A 25,348-nucleotide genomic window follows, 5' to 3' on the forward strand; every position below is an offset into this window, starting at 1 on the left:
TTTGCTAAATAAAAGGATCTGGCTTGCATCAGTCACATGATCACCATTAACCAATGATCGCCCTTGACGGCAGAACGCGCTGGTTACGAGCCGGGAACGAGCTCACAAAGAGCACGCGCATTTTTTGCGGTCCGGAGCTGTAGGAATCTGAAGGCTAGACCGTCCCATTTCACAGCCTCGCACTTCCGGCCTTCTCGGTCTTCGAAGGACCCGGCCCACGTAGACCGCGAAGGCCGGGTCCTCCGAAGGATGCAGCCGACGTTTTGGGACACAGCTACAAATTACCTCAGACACACAGACTGATGCGACAAAACCAGTAAGTAGGTGTACAGCGTACACTGTAGTGTATAGCACACAGGAGTATTAGCTTATTATGTACACGTTGGTAAGCTGTCTTGTGACAACTGACGAACTGAAACAAATGAGCGTGCTGTGTGTGTAACAGCGCGACAAACATTACCTGTCCTTTTATTAACTGCACAAGTAGTGCTGGTCATAGCTGCTGGCTAACTGGGTAAGGCTGTCATGGGTCTGTAGCTCTGTCCACCGTTTTAGGGAACATATTTAGTTTTAAAGTAAGTTACAGGGCTTTTCCTGCCTTTCTGGAGGGATTATATTTCACTTAAAACGATCTAATATGCATGTCCACATAATTATGGATTATTATAATTATAATATTTAAAAAACACGCTGTATTTTAAAGAACATACATTAAGAAACAGATTATATTAGATTTATATTTTAAATGAGACAAAATGCTGATTTTGCAAAATTATTGTATCTCTACAGTTTAAAAATGTAATAAGCTTTCTGCCTGCACAGAGTGGATAGTGAAACAAATGGAATCATCATAAATACATTATTTCATATTTATTACTTTTTTTCCCTCATTGCTTTATTATTGTAGCTCTAGTAATAAATAATAAGGGAAGGATTCTGGATCAGCACCATGATGGAAACTTGTGCCCACAGTACATACAGTATTCTGAAGAAGGTCTAAAATGTCACTGTGTGTGCATGCATGTGTGTGTTTTATGTATATGGATTTTTTAAATTATTACTCATGATATAACATTGTCCAGACATGGCTGGTAAGGACATGAGGAGGAAACAGTAGGAGCTGTGTGAGCTACTAAAGGCAGTGAATCCCTCAGCAGCTGGATTACAAAGAGCACAGGTAACATTAACACATGTACAAGTTGTTGGAGAGGTATTCCAGTATAAAAATAATAATAAGCACAACTGAAATGTTTTGCTTCTATAACATTTTTCTGTCATCATTTTATTATAGATTAAGTGTAAGAGTTGTTAAGTGTGGATAATTAAATAATAGTTTATTGCAATAGCAAGTTGTGCCTTGTTCTCAGATGGACAGCAAGTGGAGAGTGATAGATGAGATGAGGAAATAGAAGGAGGAAGAGAGGCAAAGAGTGAATCACAGGCAGAGCCTTGTTTATTTCTCAGTTTTTTGTTGCCTTATGGTTCCAAGCGCTGTCACCAATCTTTGCATTTTGTTATTATCTCATGACACTTGTTTAATCAGCTACCATCTCTCCTATGGACCTTTTAATGTCTACAGTCTCAGATCAACACAGCCCTGCCCTCCAGCACTATCAGCAGCAGGAGCAGCAGCAACCCCTCAACAGCAACATTGTACCCATCAGGTAAAACATAGGCTACGTTTGCTTTGCCTCACAACAGTGATATTAGATATTAGATTCTTGATGAATGTGTGTTGTTGTTATTCAGCCTGGTTCAGTGTGCCCCTTTTTAGCTTTGAGCACCCGCCCCTATAAACGTCTCTGCACGGCCCTGCTAACAGCACATTTGAGGTACTCACCCCCTCCCTTGCTGTGCTGAATCATAGCATAAGCGAATCACTCAGGACTCACTAACCCCCTTCCTCCTGGCTCACAGCTCATACGAGTTGAACGAATCACTGAATCACTCACCCCCTCCCTTGCTGTGCTGAATCATAGCGTAAGGCGAATCACTCACTCACTCACCCCCTCCCTCCTGGCTCACAGCTCAAACAAGTTGAACGAATCACTGAGTCACTCACTCACCCCCTCCCTCCTGGCTCACAGCTCAAACGAGTTGAACGAATCACTGAGTCACTCACTCACCCCCTCCCTCCTGGCTCACAGCTCAAACGAGTTGAACGAATCACTGAGTCACTCACTCACCCCCTCCCTCCTGGCTCACAGCTCAAACGAGTTGAACGAATCACTGAGTCACTCACTCACCCCCTCCCTCCTGGCTCACAGCTCAAACGAGTTGAATGAATCACTGAGTCACTCACTCACCCCCTCCCTCCTGGCTCACAGCTCAAACGAGTTGAACGAATCACTGACTCACTCACTCACCCCCTCCCTCCTGGCTCACAGCTTCTTCTTCTTCTTCTTGGTTGGCAACCAATGTTAAGGCACTTTACCGCCCCCTGGCTCACAGCTCAGTGGACATTTAGATGAGAAAATATATATTTGACACATTTAAGGAAAATACCAATAAAATAAAATAAAAATAAATAAATGTTCCCTTTAGAATTTTTTTGCTCTTTTTTGCTCTTAAGAAAATAGTTGTTTTCTTTTACAATCATTCATCTTAGCAGTAGGATTTACATTAAAAGAGAAACAAATTAAGTTTGAGTGAAAATATAAATTTTTGCACTCTCTGGTCAACTGACTCAGTGACTCAAATGACTCAAGAAACCCGATTCACTTTGGTGAGTGACTCATTAAAACTCGATTCAGTAAAAAGAATCGAATTTACCATCACTAGAGGTAAATGCCAATTTTGTCTGACACTTGTGCCTTATGTTATTGTGTAAAACGGGCTAACCGCGATTAGCCGCTAGCACAGCCTAGAATATTCGTTAAGCTCTTGTTCTGTTATCGCATGTGAACTGGCATTTAGCGGGGTTGTGTGATTCAGTAGGAGGAGACGGACGTCTTGCTGGCGTGTCAGAGAGGTCCCTTCTGCTGGTGTGCTGAAGTTATGTGTTCACGTGGGAGCACGTGGCGAGGACGACTGTGAGTGCTGCTGCCGCAGCCTGCTGGTGGCCTTGACCCAGTTTCCCCGCTATCCCCTTGAACTGCCTGGAGGTGTGAGTACTATTGTTTGCACGTGCTTTTTATTTTATTGCTTGGAAACAAGTGAAGCGACCATATTGTTTTAGGTCCCAACGCACCCGAGCCACGACTCAGGCCTGCAACGAGGGGTTTGCTAGCAGAGAGACTGTAGCACTTGAGGTGTGTGTGCGTCGGTGAGAGTGCGTGTGGGCCCACAATATTATTTGATTATTTTGTTTCTGTTGAGGTAGATACCTTACCATTGTTTAACAAACTTTAATTAACAACACAAAAGAAAATAAGTAAAATTAATAATCATTCACTAAAGCGGAGTTAACTTTATAATTGACCTGCTTGTGTGTGGTTTATTTCCATATAGTGTAGTTTTATTGCATATTTTATACCATAAGCATTAAAAAGGGAGTATCAGTAGGAAAGTAACAACAGGAACCCAGGGCCCCTCTCAATAGAATGTGGGACGGGTGTTACAAAAGTAAAGCTAGTTTTCGGCTACGAGCCCGACACGGAACCCGATGTATTAGCCAGGGGTCCCTTTAATATGGTTCGGAGCCGCGGACCTGTTTTATATACATGCGGAATAATTTTCTATATGAGATCGCTGCAAAAAGTGCAGCCTTACCTAATGTCCACCCTACTGTTACTTATTTTATATTAAGATTTTAAAATCTAGTTTGTATTGGTATGGCAAGTAACCTTAAGCAATAGTAATAAATCACACAGCAATAGTAAATTCATGTAGTTGTAAAAACCATGATAATATATTAAGTAATCCCAAGTATTCAGAATACGTTACTCTCATTGAGTAACGTAACGGAATATGTTACAAAATACATTTTGGGGCATGTATTCTGTAATCTGTAGTGAAATACATTTTAAAAGCTTTAAAACCTTCCCAACACTGATAATAGCGGATATAGTAATAATAGCTGGATGGGAATTCCAGCTCTTTTTAGAGAACTAGCTCTTTTGGCTCGGCTCCCAAGCAGCTCTTCAGGTTGTTCAGTTCAATTCAATTCAATTTTATTTATATAGCGCCAAATCACAACAACAGTCGCCTCAAGGCGCTTTATATTGTAAAGTAGATCCTACAATAATAGATACAGAGAAAAACCCAACAATCATATGATCCCCTATGAGCAGGGCTCTAGACTAACTTTTTGACATGGGCGCACCGGTACGCCTAACTTTAAAAATTTAGGCGTACTGGCACAAAAGTTAGGCGCACTCAAATTTTTCAACCGCATCGCTTAACACCACAGTTTTACATGTGCACTTTCTTTGGGGGGGAAGTCCACACAGACAATATTCATTTCTAAATTATTAACTAACAAACTTGTGCTTAAAGTGCTTTGTCAATATTGTAGAAAATGTTAAACTTAATCATCATCTTGGCTCCTCTGACGACCTGTTTGCTGCTGCCTGCTGCTGAAAGACAATGGGGAGAGGGGACACTTGGGCAGTGCATTTATTGCAGCATATAATGTGTTTTCTGGATACACTGTGCTTTTTCAGCATTCAAAGATTGATGGCACCGTGTCAGAGCTGGCTATGAATTTCAGACGGATCAGGCCTTAACTTAACAAAAAAGTTATCAATAGTTCTTTTCATCTTTTCTTATTACCCACAGCTACATCCACTTCTGTCGGGCCTAGGCTGCTCACTAGGGCTGGGTATCATCACTGATTTCTATAATCCATTCGATTCCGGTTCTCAAAGTCCTGATTCGATTCAATTTAGCCTCAGACAGTCAGAAATATTATAAATCTGATCATTTATCAGTACTGATACATGTGAGACTTCATCAGAATTGTGAACATCACAGCAGATGCCTTTGTGTGAAAGTAACTGAGAATAAAACACAGAAAAACATGAAGGAGACTTTTCTGGTCTGGCTTTTTATAGCAGATAACCTTACAAATATTCTGCAATATTCTGCAATTTTGCATAATTTTAAGAAGTTTAAATTTCTTCAGTATTGAACAGCAGAAATTAGGCTTTCTTGTCCGAGGTCATTTAAGTGAAAAAAGAAAAAGACAGCGCTGTAAACAATGGTAGACTGGTGGGTAATAAGCAAATGAATAATGCAGAAAACAGATTTGAGACGGGAAACTGTTCTTTTTTTTTTTTTTTTTTTTTTTTTTTAACCTGTCCCGTTTGGTTCTTTTGCCATCAGAATTATTGTCTAAAGGCGAAGAAAGATGCCCAACAGATTTACTTTACCAAATGGACCATCCCAGCCTTGCCGTAATGGTCCATTTGATTCAACTTTTTATTGTTTATTTTATTTTCACTTGCTGAATACGGGACAGACTTGACTGGAGGAGAGAATGTGGAGAAAGAAAGAGGGAAAGAAAAAAACCTGAGAAGAGGGACGGGGAAAAAGGGCAAAAAACAAAAACCAACAGAATAAGCAGACAAAAAATACATATATCGATCACCTGGATCACCTGTTGAGAAAGAAAAAAGAAAGCAAGCAGAAGAAAACGAGAGTAATAGAATAAACAACATCACAATGATATATGAGAATATGACAGTAAATACTAAATATTAAACATTATTGTGCAGCACGTGAGATCGACAGCGCACAGTGTGCTTTGAGGTAGGAGCCAAAAAGGGTGTAATTTGTGTGTGTGATCACCCGTGTGTACACCTGTGAGCATGAACGCGCTTGTTTTTAAAAGGTTCCTTCATGTAATGATCTGCTAGAGGGTGTGGGGGGCCACTGCCCCGACCTCCAGGGCATGAAGCAGGTATGGAGGAGATCAAGACTCCAGACATCCAGAGGCCCCCAGAACACAAGAGACCAAGGAAGACCAACAGAGGGGCAGCCGCGCCACTGTCCCAGAAAGAGCTGAGGAGAGTCCCAGATGAGGGGTCACTCAGCAGCCGCGGAGCAGAAGCCAGGGGGGGTTGCAGTGACGTGCCCGTGAGCTCCGCCGGCAGCCAGCTGTGCCTGAGTGGCCGAGCCCCGGGCCGTGAGGCCGAGGGCACCCCATCCCCAAAGTGGCCCGAGCGAGCCCCAGGCTCCAGGCCCCAATAAGCAGCCGCCAAGGAGTGAGCCGGTGGGAAACTGTTCTTGAAGTACACAGAGAGCTGTGCATGAAGTGTAATTTTTATCGTGGTGGAAGCAAAACAGCAAAAGTCAGAGGGAATTCATGACGACATTGATCAAATGTGAAGCGCAGTTTGCTGCTGGCTCGGCGAATTTTGGTTGGAGAGAGACAAAACCTGCAGCTCAGAATTAGCGCAAAAAAGACGTAAACACAGCGCGGACGGTGGGCTCGGTGAGCTCCGACAGCGTATCCGTCTACGGGCCGTCGGGTGAGAAAGCCGAGAGAGACAAAGCTGATTCTGATGCGTCGGGTCGCTCTGTGTTTACGTCTCTGTGTGGAATCCGTTAATGAATTGATATTGCCTTATTCAAGCTACTCACCTCTCTCTTCCACCTGCACTTTCAACTGGACCACGGCCAATCAGAGAGGTCACGCCCCTGAATATCTCTGATTGGTTTAGTCCACGATAGGGGCGTAATGTGTGTCTGTTGTTGACCACACGGAGAGTTGCAGAGATTTTTTTTGTTTTTTGTTACCCGAACAGTTGACCAAATATTTTTTTTTAGTCGCACCACTGAAAGATGTGGTCGCATTTGCGACCAAATTGGTCGCACTCTAGAGCCCTGCCTATGAGCAAGCACATAGTGAGTGAGAAAGGTGACTGGAAAGGAAAAACTCAATGCATCATGGGAATCCCCCGGCAGCCTATGCCTATTGCAGCATAACTAAGGGAGGATTCAGGGTCACCTGATCCAGCCCTAACTATATGCTTTAGCAAAAAGGAAAGTTTTAAGCCTAATCTTAAAAGTAGAGATAGTGTCTGTCTCCCGAATCCAAACGGGAAGCTGGTTCCTGTTAAAGAATAAATATATGTTCTTAGTGCTTATTTTCTGATTGTATTGTTTTATGTATTTTAATAATAAAGGCCTGTATTAAGCAAGGCCAGCTTTGACTCACAAACCAAGTGCTCAGCCAGACTGAAAAACAGGAAGTTTAGTGCAGAGCTGCAGAGGCTTATTAATAAAATACAGGAAACCAGTACAGGGAGAAAAAGCAGAACTAAGTAACACACACACACATCAACTCAGGCCAGATGAAGTTGTTTTTATCCAAACTATGTGTGACGTGTAAAGGACCAAAATAACACCTGTATGATACACATTTTGGCTTCTAATGCTAGAGATCTGCAAAATGGCTTTGGGCTGTGCATGTCTCTCTCTTCCGAAAGATGATTAAATAAAATAATTATAAATATTTTGACCAACTGACTCGTGTTCTCTCTATTCAGTAAAAGAATGACAAGAACCAGATTTAATATTCCACAGAAGAGGGGCCTGAAAACTGAAGGCTCTCCCTCCTATTCTACTTTTAAATACTCTAGGAACAACAAGTAAGCCTGCAGTGCGAGAGCGAAGTTCTCTAATAGGGTGATATGGTACTACAAGGTCATTAAGATAAAATGGGGCCTGATTATTTAAGACCTTGTATGTGAGGAGCAGGATTTTGATTTGAATTCAGCATTTAACAGGGAGCCAATTGTTTTGTTGCTTTCCTGAATCCTTTATCATCCACAACTAAAAATGGTTAGAAATCAAGTGCAATCATTTTTTCCAACTCTTCATCAATTAGGTTCTGTCTTGCTGGGGTCACAGACTTCTGCAAAAGCTGCCTCATAGAGCTCTGGGTTGGTTTAGGTGGTTGTGGTGGTATATGGCATGATGCTGTAGATAGTGCAGCAGCAACTGCAATAGTTGCACCTTCATTAATATCGCACTCAGCTGACTGTGTTTTATCTTCCCATTGCACTGATGGGTGGACAGTTCTCAGGTGCCTGTGCAGGTTGTTTGTGGAGCTGGCTCTATATGATATTCTTTTCTTGCAGACTCTACACTCTGCCTTTGTATTGTCAATGAAATTGAAATGGTTCCAGATTTTGCTTTTTTTCTTGGTGTCAGAAAAAAAGAAAAAAAAAACACGGCTCCCAATAAGGAGCCGGCTCCCGTTGTTCACTTCAAAGAGCCGGCTCTAGGAGCCGTTTCATTTGCGACCGACCCATGTGCACCTCTGTTTTACAGCACAGAAGAACTGTTTTTAACGTTTCACACAGTGTGACAAGATTGTCTGACAACATGAGAATAAATTTGATATGATACTGGATAATAAGTCATATATGTCAAATTTGTTTCCAGTGTTTTTCAGTTCAGTTTGTATCAAAATTTGTTGACATTTCTGGAAGATTTCAGATGTTTTTTATTGCTTTCTAAAAGTTGTGTTACGATCTATGAGTTAATCATTTTCTCTGTTGTTTTTTACCATCGTTGCACAATGTTGCCCCAAGGCAATGAAAAAATATGTTAGAGAGGGGGTGTCCAAAATATAGATCTTTTTTTGTTTTGTCAATAAAATGGCCCAAAGTAAATGATGTTGAATGATTTTCAGCATGTACTGTACCATCAAATTGTGTGCAGCAGAGGGTTAGAGGTTCAGACGTCTCTCTTAAATGATCATCCCTGCTCTTTTGACTTCACCTCCAGGTAAACATGTTTCCTTATATAGGGAAATTGGGGTGTGGCTATATGCAGCTCATAAAATAGGTATGAGGTCTTCAGTGTTTGTTCTAATGATGTTATATGAATAGATCACTGCATGTTATGCATGCCTGTGGAGTACATTATCCTTTAACTTGCAAGTACTTAAATGACATGCAAAGATGTTTTATATGACACAAAGCAGCTCACACACAAGTGATTATAAATAAAACAGGAAACTCAGTACACAATAGGTGATCAATATTCAGTATTTGATAAGGTAGTCAGGCATTAAAATTATGACATATGAAGTGGTGGGACTGCTATTTATATGTATTTACATGTCAGTCTGTTGTTTAAATATAAACAAAATATTATGTCAAAAATGACAAAGAACATCTTCAGTTTTTAAAATCAGCTTTATTTGAATTTTAAAGATTCATTTGAAGTCATATTTCCAGGATTTACAGCTTAGAATCTGCATGGATAGCGATGAAGGGGTCCTCATCTTTGCCGCTGATTGAGAAGGTGGCACGGCCATCACCACCAACACTGACCTGCTTCCCAGTGCAGCTGCTTCCTTGTTTCTGACCAGAGATGACGTCACAGTAGGTGCCACCAGGCAAGCCTGTGTTCAGGGTGACGTTCAGGTCCCTGAAATGAAATCGAAAATAAAGATCAACCCAGTGTTAAAGTCGTAAGAGTGCCACAATTAAACTCCATTGCCTTCTTGTATTTATTCTGCTTTCAAGACAATTAAACAAATATGAAGCAATATAATACCACTTGGGCAAAGGAAGGCATTACATATCTGGTAAAAGTTTTACTGACTCAGCAGTCCAATCTGTTACCAAAATAATACAGTGCTTGTTTGGAATAAGCAAAAGTGTACTTTGTAGACATTTCATTTCCAGATGTCTTTTGTGGATTATATGATAATTATATATATCCTATAATAATAATTATATAATAACTAATAATTATATATTAATACTTATTATTATTATTATTATTGTAGTAGTAGTGTAGTAGTTGTTGTAGTAGTTTTTATTTATTTTTACATACAATTAATAGTGCTCTTTATGAAACAGAATTCCATTTCTAATGGAAGAAATAATGCTTAAAAGACTATAGACATGTTTGAACTAAGCTTTTTCTAATTACAATAAATGTAATGTAGAAATTGTAAATGTTTTTGGTAAATTATGGTCATATTAGCTCTATTTTGATATGTGCCCAAGCAGTCTCGTTCTCAAACATTTAAGCAAATGTTTTATTTTAATGGTGAAATCATTTGTTTTAATTTAAAATGAAGTATCAGGAAGCTGTCACACACAAACAACGAGAACATAATCCTTACCAGTCCTCATTGTTAAAAATGATGAAACCACGATTACCACGGCCAAAGGCAACCTGGTTGCCCTGGTTGTCCCACCAGTTGGAGTGAGGCTGTCCATTGACCACATTACGGAAAGTGACCATGTTACTAAATAGGAGAAAGGGCAAATTACAATCATAATACATGATGTCTACAGTTTTGATGGTCTAGCTGAAAAAGCAGAAGAATGTGAATTTGCATAAGGTCAGTGTGCTTTCTCCTGATTTCTGTGGACTTACGTGATCTGACGCCATCTATGCTCACAAACCCATCCATTCCCACAGGTCTGGTCAGAGTTGATAGTAACAGGCTTGGTTGACCCATCACCATTGCTGGGGGGTCCAATCCAGTCATTCTGATCCTATAATACAAGCATTAATGAACGGATTCAACAAAAGAGTGTCTAATACACACTAAATATTGCATTATACTTGTGAACATACTTGTCCGTTTACAATGTTGCGGTCCCACCGATAGCTAGACATGACCCTGGTTACACCGTAAGGGTGGGCAAGCATGTAAGCAACAGCCATCTTGTAGAGCCTGGGGTCCCAGAATGTAAGGATGGATGCACCGCCAGCACCATGGCCTCTTTGGTTATCATGGTTGTCAGTGAAGACGAGAGCATTCCCGTTAGCCATGAAACCCCATCCTTCTCCCCAGTTCCTAAATACAGCAAAGAAAAAAGAAATGTATTTTATTTATTTATTTTTATTAGAGCTGATCTTTACTAAGTCTTTGTTCAGACCAGTACTTAAGATAGAGTTTGCACTGGTTGCTCTAACTACACTTAAGCCTAATTTATGCAGTGCTATTGCAAAGCAACATGTAGTATCTTAATAATTTGCAGTGCTATTGCAAAGCAACATGTAGTATCTTGATAATTTGCTACATTCGATTAAGAGCAGCCATGGAGGATCAAACAACAAAAGAAGTGAAAAAGACGTGCCAAGCATTCTAATCTGATAAGAAGAAAAGAATTCAACTAGGAATTAGATAGATCATTGTCCAATGGACTTGTGCACTTCAGAAAGAAAAAGACATGTGGGGAAAAGGTAATGAAGGTTAAGCAAAAAAGAAATAAAAGGTGGTGTTGGGGTGAGTGTCAACGATTAATATAACAAGTATTTATTGATATTTATGGCCATGATTCACTACATGGCTTCACTGGGTTCATCGGCAAGCCAGCTAGCTGATGGGTTATGGTCTGACATTAACTGAAAGTCCATTGATACTTGAAATGGATGTATCCTGCACATGGTAAAGCAAAATTTCCCTCCCGTAAAATTCTGCTTCTGAAAAAGTCAACATATGATGGATGTGAATTTGACTTTAACTTAACTTAAAATGCAACCAATTGGTCGGCCCCTGCACCTTTATAGTAGTTTTTATCAGTTTGTTTTTCCTTTACAAAGAGCATAGCTAACAATGACATATCTCTGTTATATCTAAAAAAAGAAAAGAAAAATCTTGTCTATTAAATTGTGTAATATTTTCCTTAGATACACTAGTAGAAACAACACATACTTAGTGTAGGAAAGCTTCTGGTTGTTCCACTTTCTGAAGACCTCTCCCAGATTGGCGCCATATTTAAACTCAGTCACTCTTCCAAGGCTGACGTACTCATTAGCTGTAATGGGCTCACCTCCCAGATCAATAACCTAGAGTGAAAAGAGCAAAATTCATACCCCAGAAAGCTGATTCAGTTCAAAATGTATACCATCCATAATCTGTAAATTAGAATGGGTTTAAATAAATAAAATCACTTTGTTTCTGTTTCTTTCTGTTACTACCATAATCTTCAATTTTGTATACCATTATGTGCTTTTGTTTTCTTGCCAAATAGTAGTTACTTTAATGTTCACGTATTCTCCTTGAATGTTTGTATTTGTAAATGCTTCTCTTCCATCCTGTTTGATGGCTGCTCTAGATACAGTTTGTCCAGAAACACTGACCTCCTGATAGATGAAAGGTCTGGAGCCACCGGAGAACCACTGGGTGTTAAGGTTGTTCAGACGACCATAGACAGCACTCAGATCACCAGGCCACATGTGCTTGCAGGCATCCACTCTGAATCCAGCCACACCCATGTTAATCAGCTTGTTCATGTACTCGGCCACTTTGCCCCTAACATAGTCTTTCTCCAGGGCAAGATCCAGCAGACCCACCAGACGGCAGTCACGTACCTAGAGCAGTTAATATTTATTCAGATTGTGGAGCTAAGAAGCAAGACGTACACTGTGCTGGAATTGATATGTTTCTACTTATAGTATTCTAAATTAGAAAGTTTAGTGGAATCAATGTAGTCATTCTAAAAGTTTCCAAGAAAGATGAGAAGGTAGACACAAATGTCTCTTCTCTAACTAAAGATGATTTTTTTTTTCAGCTTTGCCTGTTTTTGAAAATTCAGTTCAAATTAGGAAATTCAGTGAACAAGAAGGAATATGCTCTGGTTGTGTTCAGCATCTGAAAGTATAGACTATATTATTAGAATATTTGGTAATAGAAAAATCAAGTATAAAATATATGCTTTAAAATTTCACAATTTTCTTGATCTTAATAAGGTTTGCTATTTCAAAACGGCACGTTTAATAAACTAAAGCTTCAGTCTTCCTGGTTTTGTTTAGCACCTTTAAAAAAAAAACAAGAAACGTCAGTAATGACTAAAATTAAAATGCTATCATAACAGTATGTGTATTTTAAGGCTTATCTTACAAATACATTTTTAAAAATGTATCATTATTTATCATCATGCTATAGTTTTCCTTGGTCTGGTCATGTGAAAAGTCACACAAGAGGGATATTGGTTGTTGTTTATATAATTACATAGACAATAAATGTAGGGTTGGAAAAATTTGGATCCCGTACAATGATCAGGTCCTACTCTCTTATATAATTATTATTATTTTAGTAAGGCGTTAGGTGATTGCCAAGCAACGTGATGCCATCATAATAATCATAAATTATAATATTCATGTTTTTATTGACACAATGAAGATGCTAAATTGTTCATTTTAGCCTGTTAAAGGTAACTGCTAGACAACATAATTACGTCATTGTCTAAAAAAGTTAAATACGAAAATTTCAAGAGCTTAAGATGTATCAGTGTATATAATTTACTTCCTCCTCTCCTGATTGTGTAGGTAGACTTTGCCAACAGTCAAAAAAGGAATTTGGTGTAAAACACCCAGAAAGGTCAAAATAATAGAAATCAGTATGAAGAGCTTAAGTCAATGTTTAAAAGAGTAAACTTTTAAAATAAACTTTGACTGGTCTGTGTGACATTTCTTACCTGATATATATCACCATAGTTCTCAATTTCACCACTCCCAGTCTTGCACTTATTGTCATTGAAGTCCAAGTAAGAAAATGGGACACTGGGGAAATCTTCTTTGCCAGCATCAAACCAGCTTCCACATGAAGAGTGGGTTCCTGCTCCGCCACCAGATCCACACATGTGGTTGATAACAGCATCCACATAGATGTTAACCTGTTAGTTAACATAACTTGGTCAGTTTTATTCATTTTCTTTGCATGGTCATTTCAAATCATACTAATTTGTTAAATTGCTGATTTTGATGAATTTATCCTAACCCGCCAGGTACTGTTTCTATAATGTTGTTCTAAAAGTGTCATAAATAGAATTTGGTATTAGCTTGTTGTTCTGTACGAGGCTCCACATGTCCAGACGTCTGTCAAATGAAGAAGTCTGAAGTATGCAATGCCTAACATTAAATGCCAACTGTAATTTAGTTTACCCCAACGTTGTTGCAGCGGGTGATCATGTCTTTCAGTTCTGCCTCACTGCCAGATCTTGAGCAGAGGTTGTAGCTGATTGGCTGGTATCTCTGCCACCAGGGCCTGAAGGGATTGTTCACCAGAATGTGTTCATTTGGAGGAGAGATCTGAGGAGCGCAAAGGAGTCAGGACTTGTGAAAAAAATTCTCAGTGCTAGTGAGTCAAAATATTAGTAAAAAGATAGTTTAGACATAATTCCAATGAGAATGTAAAAAGCATAGTTTGATGATATTGATAATAGTTTTGATAATAATAGAAATAGTAAACACACACAAACACACAACAAAACCACAACACACACATGTGTCTGTGTATGAAACAGGAAAAGAAAGGATTGTCCAATGTTTCCCTCAATGCTCAGCTACTCAGCTATACATACCTGAACTCCGCCAAAGCCTTTGGGACCCAAGAAGCGTTCACACTCTTGAGCAATGTCAGCCCAACGCCACTCAAACAGGTGGACGATGGAAGTCCTTCCATTCTTAAATTGGGGGTTGTGCTGGGCCAAGCCAAGCCCGAACAGAGCCACCAAGATGAACAACTTCATGCTTTTGATCGATGAGAAAACCAAAAACAGTCACACTCTGCCGCAGTGTATTCAAAGTATTTATACTCACTTTTTCCTCTGCTGGACCAATGAGAGAATGGCATATATCATTGGGTGTGGAAACCAAACAGGTGCATTTTTAACACAGTTTCATGCTTTTGTAAACCAAGCAAAAAGGGGGAAAATCCTTGAGGCAAGATTAGAAACACAAACATAAGGGTGTACATAATATCCAACCATCCACCCATTTTTTTCCACTTATCTAATTCAGGGTCACAGGAGGTGCTGGAACCTGTCCCGGCTGTCATAGAGTGAGGGGCAGGGTATGCCCTGAACACGTCACATCACATTCACATATGGTCATTTTAGAACTGCCAGTTTACCTACCTATGTTTTTGGATTGTGGGAGGAAGCTGGAGAGCCCAGGCTGGATTTAAACTCACGGCCGTCTTGCCATACGATAACATTGCTTATGGCAAGGCGGCTATCCATCACCACCACCCCCCCCCCCCCCCCCCCCCCACACACACACACACACACAGCACAAACTTAATCATGCCTCAAAAGAATCCCTTTTTCTTTTGCTTTACCTTGTATTGTTATTGTTTTTATTTTGTACATGTTTCATGTACGTGTGTGTGTGTGTGTTGTGATAGCAGTTATTTGTGGAAAGTGAATTACTCACTGAGCACTATTTACTTTGAGTTTAAAAAGTGGAAAAGTAAACAGGCGTAATTGTGCCACTGACCTTGACAGTTTTATAGACGGATTTAGCTGTGTTCAGCTGGAAAATAGCAGCTTCTATTTTGCTCACACCCCCTTTTATATAAAATGAATTTTACTATGAAAATTAGAAGAGTGCCTTGCATTTCTCAAAACATTAAGAAAAATTTAATTTTAAAAGATGGATATATATCACAACTACTGAGTAATTTCAATTTCAAAAGATTATTTTACTCAATAGTTGCAATATACACACACAAACACACACACATACACACACATAGTTAAACACAGACAATGCAAATATATTTGAAATCTGTGACCAACTTGTTTAAAATGAAAATGACTAAAATCAGTGCACTGAATTCACGTTTTTATACCCAAGTGTGAGCTGGCACACCGCACTTCTATTTGGCATTTTATTCAAAAATTTATAATGTGATTTTAGTGTGATATTTTTTTCAGTTTTGTTTTAAAACAGCAAATTCTAAATTCATGGACAAAAACAATAATCATGTTAGTATTAAAAATATCATTTTGATTTCACCTGGATTTACCATTGTCAAATCAAATCAAATCACTTTTATTGTCACATCACATGTGCAGGTACACTGGTACAGTACATGTGAGTGAAATTCTTGTGTGCGAGCTTCACAAGCAACAGAGTTGTGCAAAATACAATAATGTAAAACAAGCAAAATATAAAAATGGCTAATCTAAAAAGTAATAAATATATGTACAATATGTAAAGGTATATACATTACTGAATGTGTATACTAAATATGTTTTTCTACGTGTGTGTGTTTGGGTGTGTATATAGTATGTATATACATGTTTTACAAATGAAATAAAGTAAACAATAAAATAAGATATATAAAATATACAGAGGTTGGTATGTGCAAAACAGTGGTATTTATATACAGTATGGAGTGCATAATGTTGAAGTTCCAGTAGTGAGGGTGAGGTGTCTATGACGTGTTCAGCAGTCTGATGGCCTGATGGAAAAAGCTGTCTCTCAGTCTGCTGGTACGGGACCGGATGCTGCAGAACCTCCTTCCTGATGGTAGTAGTCTGAACAGTTTATGGCTGGGGTGACTGGAGTCCTTGATGATCCTCCCCGCTTTCCTCAGGCACCGCTTCCTGTAGATGTCTTGGAGGGAGGGAAGCTCACCTCCAATTATCTGTTCAGCACACCGCACTACTCTCTGGAGAGCTTTGCGGTTGTGAGCGGTGCTGTTGCCGTACCAGGTGGTGATGCATCCAGTGAGGATGCTCTCAATGGCACAGCGATAGAAGGTCCTGAGGATGCGGGGGCTCATGCCGAATCTTTTCAGTCTCCTGAGAAAGAAGAGGCGCTGCTGCGCCTTCTTCACTGTTTTGTTTATGTGTACTGACCACGTAAGATCCTCAGCCAGATGTACACCAAGGAAGCGGAAGCTGCTCACTCTCTCCACAGCGGCGCCGTTGATGGTGATGGGGGTGTGTACTCCTCTGCACCTCCGGAAGTCCACTATCAACTCCTTTGTCTTCGCGACGTTGAGGGTGAGATGGTTGTCTTGACACCAGTGGGTCAGGGCGCTGACCTCCTCCCTGTAGGCCGTCTCATCACCGTTGGTAATAAGACCCACCACTGTAGTGTCGTCCGCAAACTTCACAATGATGTTGGAGTTTCTAGTGGCCGTGCAGTCGTAGGTGTAGAGTGAGTACAGGAGAGGGCTCAGTACACACCCCTGTGGAGCACCAGTGTTCAGTGTGATGGGGGATGAGGTGGTGCTGCCCAGTCTGACCACTTGGCGTCTGTCAGACAGGAAGTTAAGGATCCAGCTGCCGAGGGAGCTGCTCAGTCCTAGATCCTGCAGTTTCCTGTCCAGCTTCGAGGGAACGATGGTGTTGAATGCTGAGCTGTAATCTACAAACAGCATTCTCACATACGTGTCTCTCTTCTCCAGGTGTGACAGGGCAGCATGGAGTGTCAGGGCTATGGCATCATCAGTGGACTTTATTACATTGCAGCAGTAATAAAGTGATAAATACACACAAACGTGTATATGTCTGTGTGTGTGAAGCAGGAAAAGAAAGGATCGTTTAATGTGTCCCTATAAGGTACACACAGAGGGTCCTGGAGCCTATCCTGGCTGTCATATATTGGGTATGCCCTGGACAGGTCACTGGGCTGTCACAGGGCTATCACATACAGACAGACAGATATTCATGCTGATATTCACATATTGTCAGTTTAGAATTATCAATTAACCTATCCACGGTAAACGTTTTTGGATTCTGGGCCCAGACTGGATTAGAATTTAGAATCTTATCCACCACACCACTTTACCCTCAGCATAATATATTTTGTATGTGTATCCAGTGTAAGTCAGCACAAACGTAATCATGGCTCAAAAGGATCACTTTGTCTGTGCTTTATCTTGTGTTCATATTGTTTTTATTTTGGTTTTCTTTTTCGTGTGTGTGTGTGTGTGTGTTGTGATAGCAGTTATTTGTGGAAAATGAATCACTCTGAGCACTATTTACTTTGGGTTTAAAACGTGGAAAAGTCAAAGGGGCTGATAGTGTCACTGTCCTTGACCATTTGATACAGGTATTTAACCGTGTTCAGCAGTAAAATTTGTATGGATTGTCTTTTAGGATCAAGCAAATAAAAAGCATAGAAAGGTACCTGCTTGTGTGTGTGTGTGTGTGTGTGTGTGTGTGCGTGCGTGCGTGTGTCTGTGTCTGTTATGATGGCAAATATCTGTCGGAAAATAATGACACTGAGCACCATTTACTTTGAGTGTAATTTTAAAACATGGAAAAGTAAACATGTGGGTAATAGTGTCACTATCTTTAAATATTTGGTAGTTATTTATTTGTGTCCTGAAGGAAAATGGCAGGTTGTATTTATCTCATAACCCCTTTTATATAAAACCAAAATGTTTAAATTTATCTCTGATAATTTAAAAAATTGAAATTTTAAAAAAGAAACTGGGAATAAATTGTGATCACACTTTAAAGTTGAGGATTGGCAGTATTGTAAATAATATCTTTTGGTTTGTTGGTTGCTGTGCGCTCAGTATAATCAATACTTTACTAGTCTTTAGACAAGTCCGTGCTTATTCTAAGAATGCTGTTATTCCCTCCTAAAAAAACAAACAAACAAGAAAAGCGCCTCAGTCTTCTCCTCTTAGCAGTTATAGACCAATCTCAAAATTACTATTATTAACAATTTATTATTAAAATTTTAGAAAAGGTTGAGACTAAGCAACTTGAAGCTGTTTTGGACAAATACAGCATTACTGATGACTCACTGTTTTGTGTTTGTTAATATTATCTCATGTTCTTGTTTATTCTGGTTGTGTCTTCTGTTAAGATCTGATAGTTGTTAGGTTTTGGTTCTGTCTCCCTCTGTTCCTGTTCAGTCAGTTCTGAGTCCGTGTCTCTGCATGTGTGTTGAGTTTCCTGTTTTACTTTGAAGGTCTGTGTCTTATGTCAGTGTCAGTTTTGCGTGCTCCTCCGTCTCCTCTGTGTAATCAGTATCAGCCATCTCCCAGCTGTTTCCTCTTGGTCCTATTCACCTCTTGTCTGCGTCTTCCCCTGCTTGTCCTCGTCCCTCATTCTACACTGTGTTCTGTCCGTCAGCCTGTCTGCATAGTTTATTTGTATTTTCAATTTAGTTATTTTGGTATCCAGCAATAAAGCTGTTTGAGTGCATTTTTTCGCCTCCTGGAGTCTGCACTTTGGGTCCGCCATTCCTGCCTCCCACACACAGTACATGACAGAACGACGCGACCACAACATGGACCCAGCTGACCTACCTGGGGAGAGCGATCTCGCCTGCATCTTCAGCCTGGTAAAATGGATTTCCCACACTTCGAATTTAAGAGCGATGGCTGTGGGAATTAATGCCATCAAGGCAATCCTCGAGGGGAATCCCCATTTCCAGCTGGTCAGAGGATTTACGGATTTAACAGACAATCTGTACAAAGCCCGGGACACAATACAAGCTCGGGAGCTAGCAGACTTTGTCCGCTCCCGGGATTCTACATCACAGCAGCAGCAGCAAACGGAGCTCATCACAGAGCCACAGCAGCAGCATATGGAGGTCTCTGTGACGCAGCAGCAGCGGGGCTGGGCAGCGAGGGATTTTAAACGTCGGCACGCCGGCTAGACGGCTGGTGACCTGAGCGAACGTGCGGCGACTAGGTGGAGGCTGGGGCGCAGCCTGGGTCTTCCTAGGGAGACACAGCTGCAGGGCCGCTCCCTCTTTCTTTTTCTCCTCGCACCGTCTTTGCATGGTGGCAACGGCGGTCCCGAAAAGGCCAGCAGGGTCGATGCTTTCATCCAGAATGTCACGTTTGTCTCCGTCCGAAAGCCCCGACAAGTTCAGCCATCTTGCCCTCTCCTGTAGGACGATGATGCTGAGCGCTCTGCCCGCCACTTGTACTGCTGCTCTAGTGAGGTGGAGACACTGGTCCGTAACGATGCCCAGCTCTTCCCACAGCTTGCTAGCATCCGGGTTCGCAGCAGTCTGGTCCTGGAGCTCCGCCGAGTAGGCTAGCAGGAGCGATGAGGCGTTCAATGCCCTCACGGTCGCGGCAACTGATTTATACGCCTTGTCAGCCAGGGAGGACTTTGGGCAGCAGCGTGTGACCTTGTCCACGCATTCGGGGAAAAGCGGCAGTACCTGCTTAGTAGTGCGCATTGCTTTGGGGAGCCTTTTAGCCTCGTATCGTGAGGTGGAGATCTCCGTTGTCACCGCGGGCCATGGGATTGCCAGCTTTTCAGCTGCCCGTTTTGCAACATCAAATAGCTCCATGCCGCGGGACTGTGTGCCGGGGTTATGACAATCGGCCCCTTGTGTCGCAGAATTCCGACCAGAGGGGGCAAAGAAAATGTCGTCATCCTCGTCCGAGACGTTCTGTTGCTCCCTCAGAGGATTGGCTGAGTTGCTCGTCATTAGCCTCGAGGGAATCAGACAACATAGCTTTACAGCTGACTTCAGCATCGTCCACCAGCGGGAGGACGATATCCATATCGTCGCCCCAGCTGGTGCCTGGTGTGGCTGACTCAGTGTGCTCCATCGGTGGGCCGATTGGAGACAGTATTGGGTCCTTCTTCGACAGGCGAAGGCGAAGGCTTTTTAGGGTGAAGCGAGCGCAGTGTTCGCATGAACCCGGTGTGGAAATAGCCGCTTGGGCGTGTTGCAGCCCGAAGCACATCACACATGCATCATGTGTATCTGAACCTGAGATTTTGCAACCACAGGGGCAAATTCTGGGCAGCAGTTTGCAGTCTGCCATATTAAGGAAGCTTGGTGTAGCTAGCTTGGAATGGCTGGACAGCTAACGCTGATCGTTTTTCTTCTCTTGGTCGGGTAGCTATGGTGAGCTAGTATGACCTAGCTAGTGTGGTGGCTAGCACTTGTGCTACTTGGCTTGGTGAACATGTGTAGCAAAGACAGTTAGCTTGGTCAGCTAGCTGTTGTGCTAGGTGCGTGGTGGCAGCTAACACACTCACACAAATGAGGTTTCTAAGAAGTGAGAAGAGGAAATTGAATGACGGTTGCAGTGTTGCCAACTCCTCAGTAAGGAAAATCGCTATTGGTTGTCCTAAAAGTCGCTAGAAGTCGCTAAATGACGTCATCGCCTAATTTGCATAATTGGTCATGCTAATGTAATTATAACCTACATTGTTGTAGAGAGAAATAACATCGTGGAAGAGACATAAAGTGAGTAAAAAACGTCCTAAATGCATTTAGAGTTTATTTAGAACTAAATTTCTTTTAGCAATTATTGTTTTTGTAATGTCACAATTCCAACCCTGCTCCTTTATCCGGGCTTGGACCGGCAAAGTTGACCCTAAATAGGCACTCTGATGGAGTTACTTTGTGTGTGTGTGTGTGTGTGTGTGTGTGTGTGTGTGTGTGTGTGTGTGTGTGTGTTTATAAGTAGTTTTAAACCTTGTGATCCACAAAACAGCATAAGAGTGTGTGTGTGTGTGTGTGTGTGTTATAAGTAGTTTTAAACCTTGTGATCCACAAAACAGCATAAGAGTAAGAGAAGAACTGACTGCGTTACAGCCAGTGCGGGAGCAGCGGCTTCGCTCATGCGCAATTCATTTGCAGTTTGGACACATAGGTGTGAACATCTTCTGCCCTCATAGCAGCTGGGGGAGGACTATTCTCCGCCTGTGAGCGCTTTGGCACGGGCGAGGTGCCCACGGCAGCAACCGCTGCTTGTTGAGAGTAGGAGCAATACTCGCTTTCACGTCAAGAAGTTGTCATAAATAATAGGGGTGCAACAATACCCGTATCGATATTGAACCGTTCGATACAGTGCTTTCGGTTTGGTACGCATATGTATCGAACAATACAAATTTTTTTATTTATTTTATCAACTTTTCTTCTGACGATGCTGTCTGTGTTGAGCGCTCAGTGGATCTGCGTTCGACTACTCCGCCTAGGCTGCACTGTCGAGTGCAGATCCACTGAGCGCAGCGCAAGCTAGCAAGACAGAAGCTAAGCTTGTTGCAACATGGCAACTGCCTCAACGCTACCCGAAATTGAACCTCCCCCACCCTCATTCAGATCTGGCGTTTGGAACTATCTTGGTTTTCATGTGAAGCATGGCCCTGATGGTAAGCGCGTCATGGACAAAAGTAAAACAGTATGTCGGATGTGCCACGCAATGCTCAATTGGTGGGAACTAGTGCGTTAGCGCAGTTAGCTTGCTTGTTAACGTGTTGACGCCGTCCAGCCCCACGCACAGGGCGATCCGCGGTAACTCGTTAACGGAGATTTGCCACGTTATGGCATTAATGTCATTTTAACGAGATTAACGCTGACAGCACTAGTGGGAATACAACGAATATGACTGCACATTTACGCCGACATCATCCTAGTGCAAAACAAGTGGAAGCAGACAAAAACAACAAGCACGCATGCTACAAACTTTACCCGAGTCATTTAGACAGCCGCTAGCACATGATTCTCATTATGGGGACCTGATATGTTTAATATGCTGCTGAGAATATACCCCAGAAGAAGCGTATAGTATAGCTTTTATTTTGGAAAGAGCCATTTCTCTGTAATAAACTCTCTTTTCCAAAGATGAGTGATTTCTCGATCAGATAGATTTTTTTTTTTATTATTTTGTTGTTTCAGCAATATTAAATTTAAAAACTGTACTTTTGAGTTAAATATATATTTATGATTTTAATAAATGACAAATTAAAAATGCATGAACATTTTTTTGTATCGAAAAAATATCGAACCGTGACACCAAAGTATCGAACCGAACCGAACCGTGAATTTTGTGTATCGTTGCACCCCTGATAAATAAGTCTCCAATAACAACAGAAAAAGTCGCCAGATTTCTGGCTAGTTGCTTTTTAGAAAAAAAGTCGCTAAGGGGGTCTGAAAACTCGCTAAATATAACGACAAAGTCGCTAAGTTGGCAACACTGGACGGGTGACGCTGCGTCACACCCTTTTATAGGGAGGAGGGTGGCCCCTCCCTGACACAAGCGTCACGACTGCCAGCCAATGCTGACTGGAGTAATGACATAGAGGCTTCTGAGGTGAATGCTGAGAGAGCGTTCCCCATAGTGAGACACCGAAACGAATGTTTGAAAGAGAACACACATTAAGAGGCTCTAATGCCTGTGTCTCAATCTCGCAGCCCATGTCACCCTTACTTGCGGCCCGCATAATGACGTGAAGAAATATTTTTTAAAATTATTATTCAAAAAATGATTTAATATGAAGGCATAGCCCTAAAGAATGTAGCCTCATGGGCAGTGTAGACAGTGCTGCAGGAAGAATGGACTGCCATACCGGTCATGTGTCTGTGAGCGTGAGGGAGGGAGAAAAAGGAGAGTCGACAAGGAGAGTTGTTACCGACCAGAAACAGGAGATGGTAGCATGTAAATATAATAATAACCACTGCAGCCAAAAAGAGTGCCTGAAGAGCCCAGTTGTAAGTAAGCTATTAAGACTCGACTGTACACTGTGTTCGTGTTTTCCTCCGAAACAGTAAGTTCCGTTGGAGCAGCCTTTCAACGCTGCTCTCTGTCTCTCGCTAGCAAAGTTGACACAGACAACAAAGTGTAGCCCTGGCTATATAAATAGGTCATTATTTAAATAGTTCATTTATATTGATAGTTAAATGCAAATGTTCACTGTGTTCAATAATGTGTATACAAATGCCTGTAAGGTATGTGATGTGTGTCAGTTAAATGCACAGCCTTTTTATTTGTATTTTGAGGTTTATATCATTATTTTTGATATAGTATTGATATGTACTACAGCTCCAGTGAACCCTGAAGTAGTCTCAGGTAGAGGGGGTGGGAGTAAGTGGGGAGCCGTGTGCACTCTGCAGGAAGCGAGAGAGACGAGAGCTGAACAACAGTGTTGAGTGGACGCGGAGTTTATAGAAGGGTGACGTATTTTCGGGTTGACGGATAGTTAGCTGGAGTGGAAATCTGTTGTACCCTACTGTGAGGTAAATAGTGATGTTCGATTCGTGAACGAATCGTTCAATACTCGAGAATCACTTTACTGACTCGTGAATCATGATTCACAAGTGCAACTGACTCACTGACTCATCCCTGTTGCTGTTAGCAAACTAATTCCATTAGTAGAAATATATCTAGCTTATAATTAAAATTGTGGGGAAAAAAACAACAGCCAGTTTATTAACAAAAACATTCCTGCTCTGAACTGGAAGAAAAAACCCTGAGTAGAAGCTCACATCAAGACGGTTCACAGTAGCATCGCTCAGCTAGCATGCTAACAGCCAGGCACGTGCGGGGGGGGGGCGGAAGGGGCTTGAGCACCCGCCCCTTTCCTGATGGGTGCCCAAAGTGCCCTTTTGTTGAGGCAAATTTTTTTTTAATTATTTTTTTTTAAATGTGTGTGTGCGTGCGGAGCCCTGTTTGTGCCCCTCAACTATTTAACTATTAATCACAGTTTTGCTAAATAAAAGGATCTGGCTTGCATCAGTCACATGATCACCATTAACCAATGATCGCCCTTGACGGCAGAACGCGCTGGTTACGAGCCGGGAACGAGCTCACAAAGAGCACGCGCATTTTTTGCGGTCCGGAGCTGTAGGAATCTGAAGGCTAGACCGTCCCATTTCACAGCCTCGCACTTCCGGCCTTCTCGGTCTTCGAAGGACCCGGCCCACGTAGACCGCGAAGGCCGGGTCCTCCGAAGGATGCAGCCGACGTTTTGGGACACAGCTACAAATTACCTCAGACACACAGACTGATGCGACAAAACCAGTAAGTAGGTGTACAGCGTACACTGTAGTGTATAGCACACAGGAGTATTAGCTTATTATGTACACGTTGGTAAGCTGTCTTGTGACAACTGACGAACTGAAACAAATGAGCGTGCTGTGTGTGTAACAGCGCGACAAACATTACCTGTCCTTTTATTAACTGCACAAGTAGTGCTGGTCATAGCTGCTGGCTAACTGGGTAAGGCTGTCATGGGTCTGTAGCTCTGTCCACCGTTTTAGGGAACATATTTAGTTTTAAAGTAAGTTACAGGGCTTTTCCTGCCTTTCTGGAGGGATTATATTTCACTTAAAACGATCTAATATGCATGTCCACATAATTATGGATTATTATAATTATAATATTTAAAAAACACGCTGTATTTTAAAGAACATACATTAAGAAACAGATTATATTAGATTTATATTTTAAATGAGACAAAATGCTGATTTTGCAAAATTATTGTATCTCTACAGTTTAAAAATGTAATAAGCTTTCTGCCTGCACAGAGTGGATAGTGAAACAAATGGAATCATCATAAATACATTATTTCATATTTATTACTTTTTTTCCCTCATTGCTTTATTATTGTAGCTCTAGTAATAAATAATAAGGGAAGGATTCTGGATCAGCACCATGATGGAAACTTGTGCCCACAGTACATACAGTATTCTGAAGAAGGTCTAAAATGTCACTGTGTGTGCATGCATGTGTGTGTTTTATGTATATGGATTTTTTAAATTATTACTCATGATATAACATTGTCCAGACATGGCTGGTAAGGACATGAGGAGGAAACAGTAGGAGCTGTGTGAGCTACTAAAGGCAGTGAATCCCTCAGCAGCTGGATTACAAAGAGCACAGGTAACATTAACACATGTACAAGTTGTTGGAGAGGTATTCCAGTATAAAAATAATAATAAGCACAACTGAAATGTTTTGCTTCTATAACAT

The 25,348-nt window shown here is 41.4% G+C and overlaps 1 protein-coding gene across 1 annotated transcript; it reads right to left on the reverse strand.

The window, feature by feature from the left end:
* Positions 1 to 9,137: 9,137 nt before the first annotated feature.
* On the reverse strand, positions 9,138 to 14,396 carry LOC134616635 (alpha-amylase). The gene is made up of 9 exons (XM_063461557.1): positions 14,229 to 14,396; positions 13,810 to 13,956; positions 13,344 to 13,541; positions 12,007 to 12,237; positions 11,579 to 11,712; positions 10,495 to 10,717; positions 10,291 to 10,412; positions 10,034 to 10,159; positions 9,138 to 9,327 (listed from the first exon to the last, which is right to left on the reverse strand). Exons 1-9 carry the CDS (start codon positions 14,394 to 14,396, stop codon positions 9,138 to 9,140), a joined length of 1,539 nt encoding a protein of 512 aa, XP_063317627.1.
* Between the last annotated feature and the right edge of the window lie 10,952 nt (positions 14,397 to 25,348).

This window comes from Pelmatolapia mariae, linkage group LG18 (genome assembly GCF_036321145.2).
Source record: "Pelmatolapia mariae isolate MD_Pm_ZW linkage group LG18, Pm_UMD_F_2, whole genome shotgun sequence".
Lineage (NCBI taxonomy): Eukaryota > Metazoa > Chordata > Actinopteri > Cichliformes > Cichlidae > Pelmatolapia > Pelmatolapia mariae.

Coding starts and splice junctions, on each gene's coding strand:
- LOC134616635 (XM_063461557.1), bottom strand. CDS start 14,396: ATGAAGTTGTTCATCTTGGTGGCTCTGTTCGGGCTTGGCTTGGCCCAG. Junction 12,238..13,343: donor ACTATGGTGATATATATCAG/GTAAGAAATGTC, acceptor TAACTGCTCTAG/GTACGTGACTGCCGTCTGGT. Junction 10,718..11,578: donor CAGAAGCTTTCCTACACTAA/GTATGTGTTGTT, acceptor TGCTGTATTTAG/GAACTGGGGAGAAGGATGGG.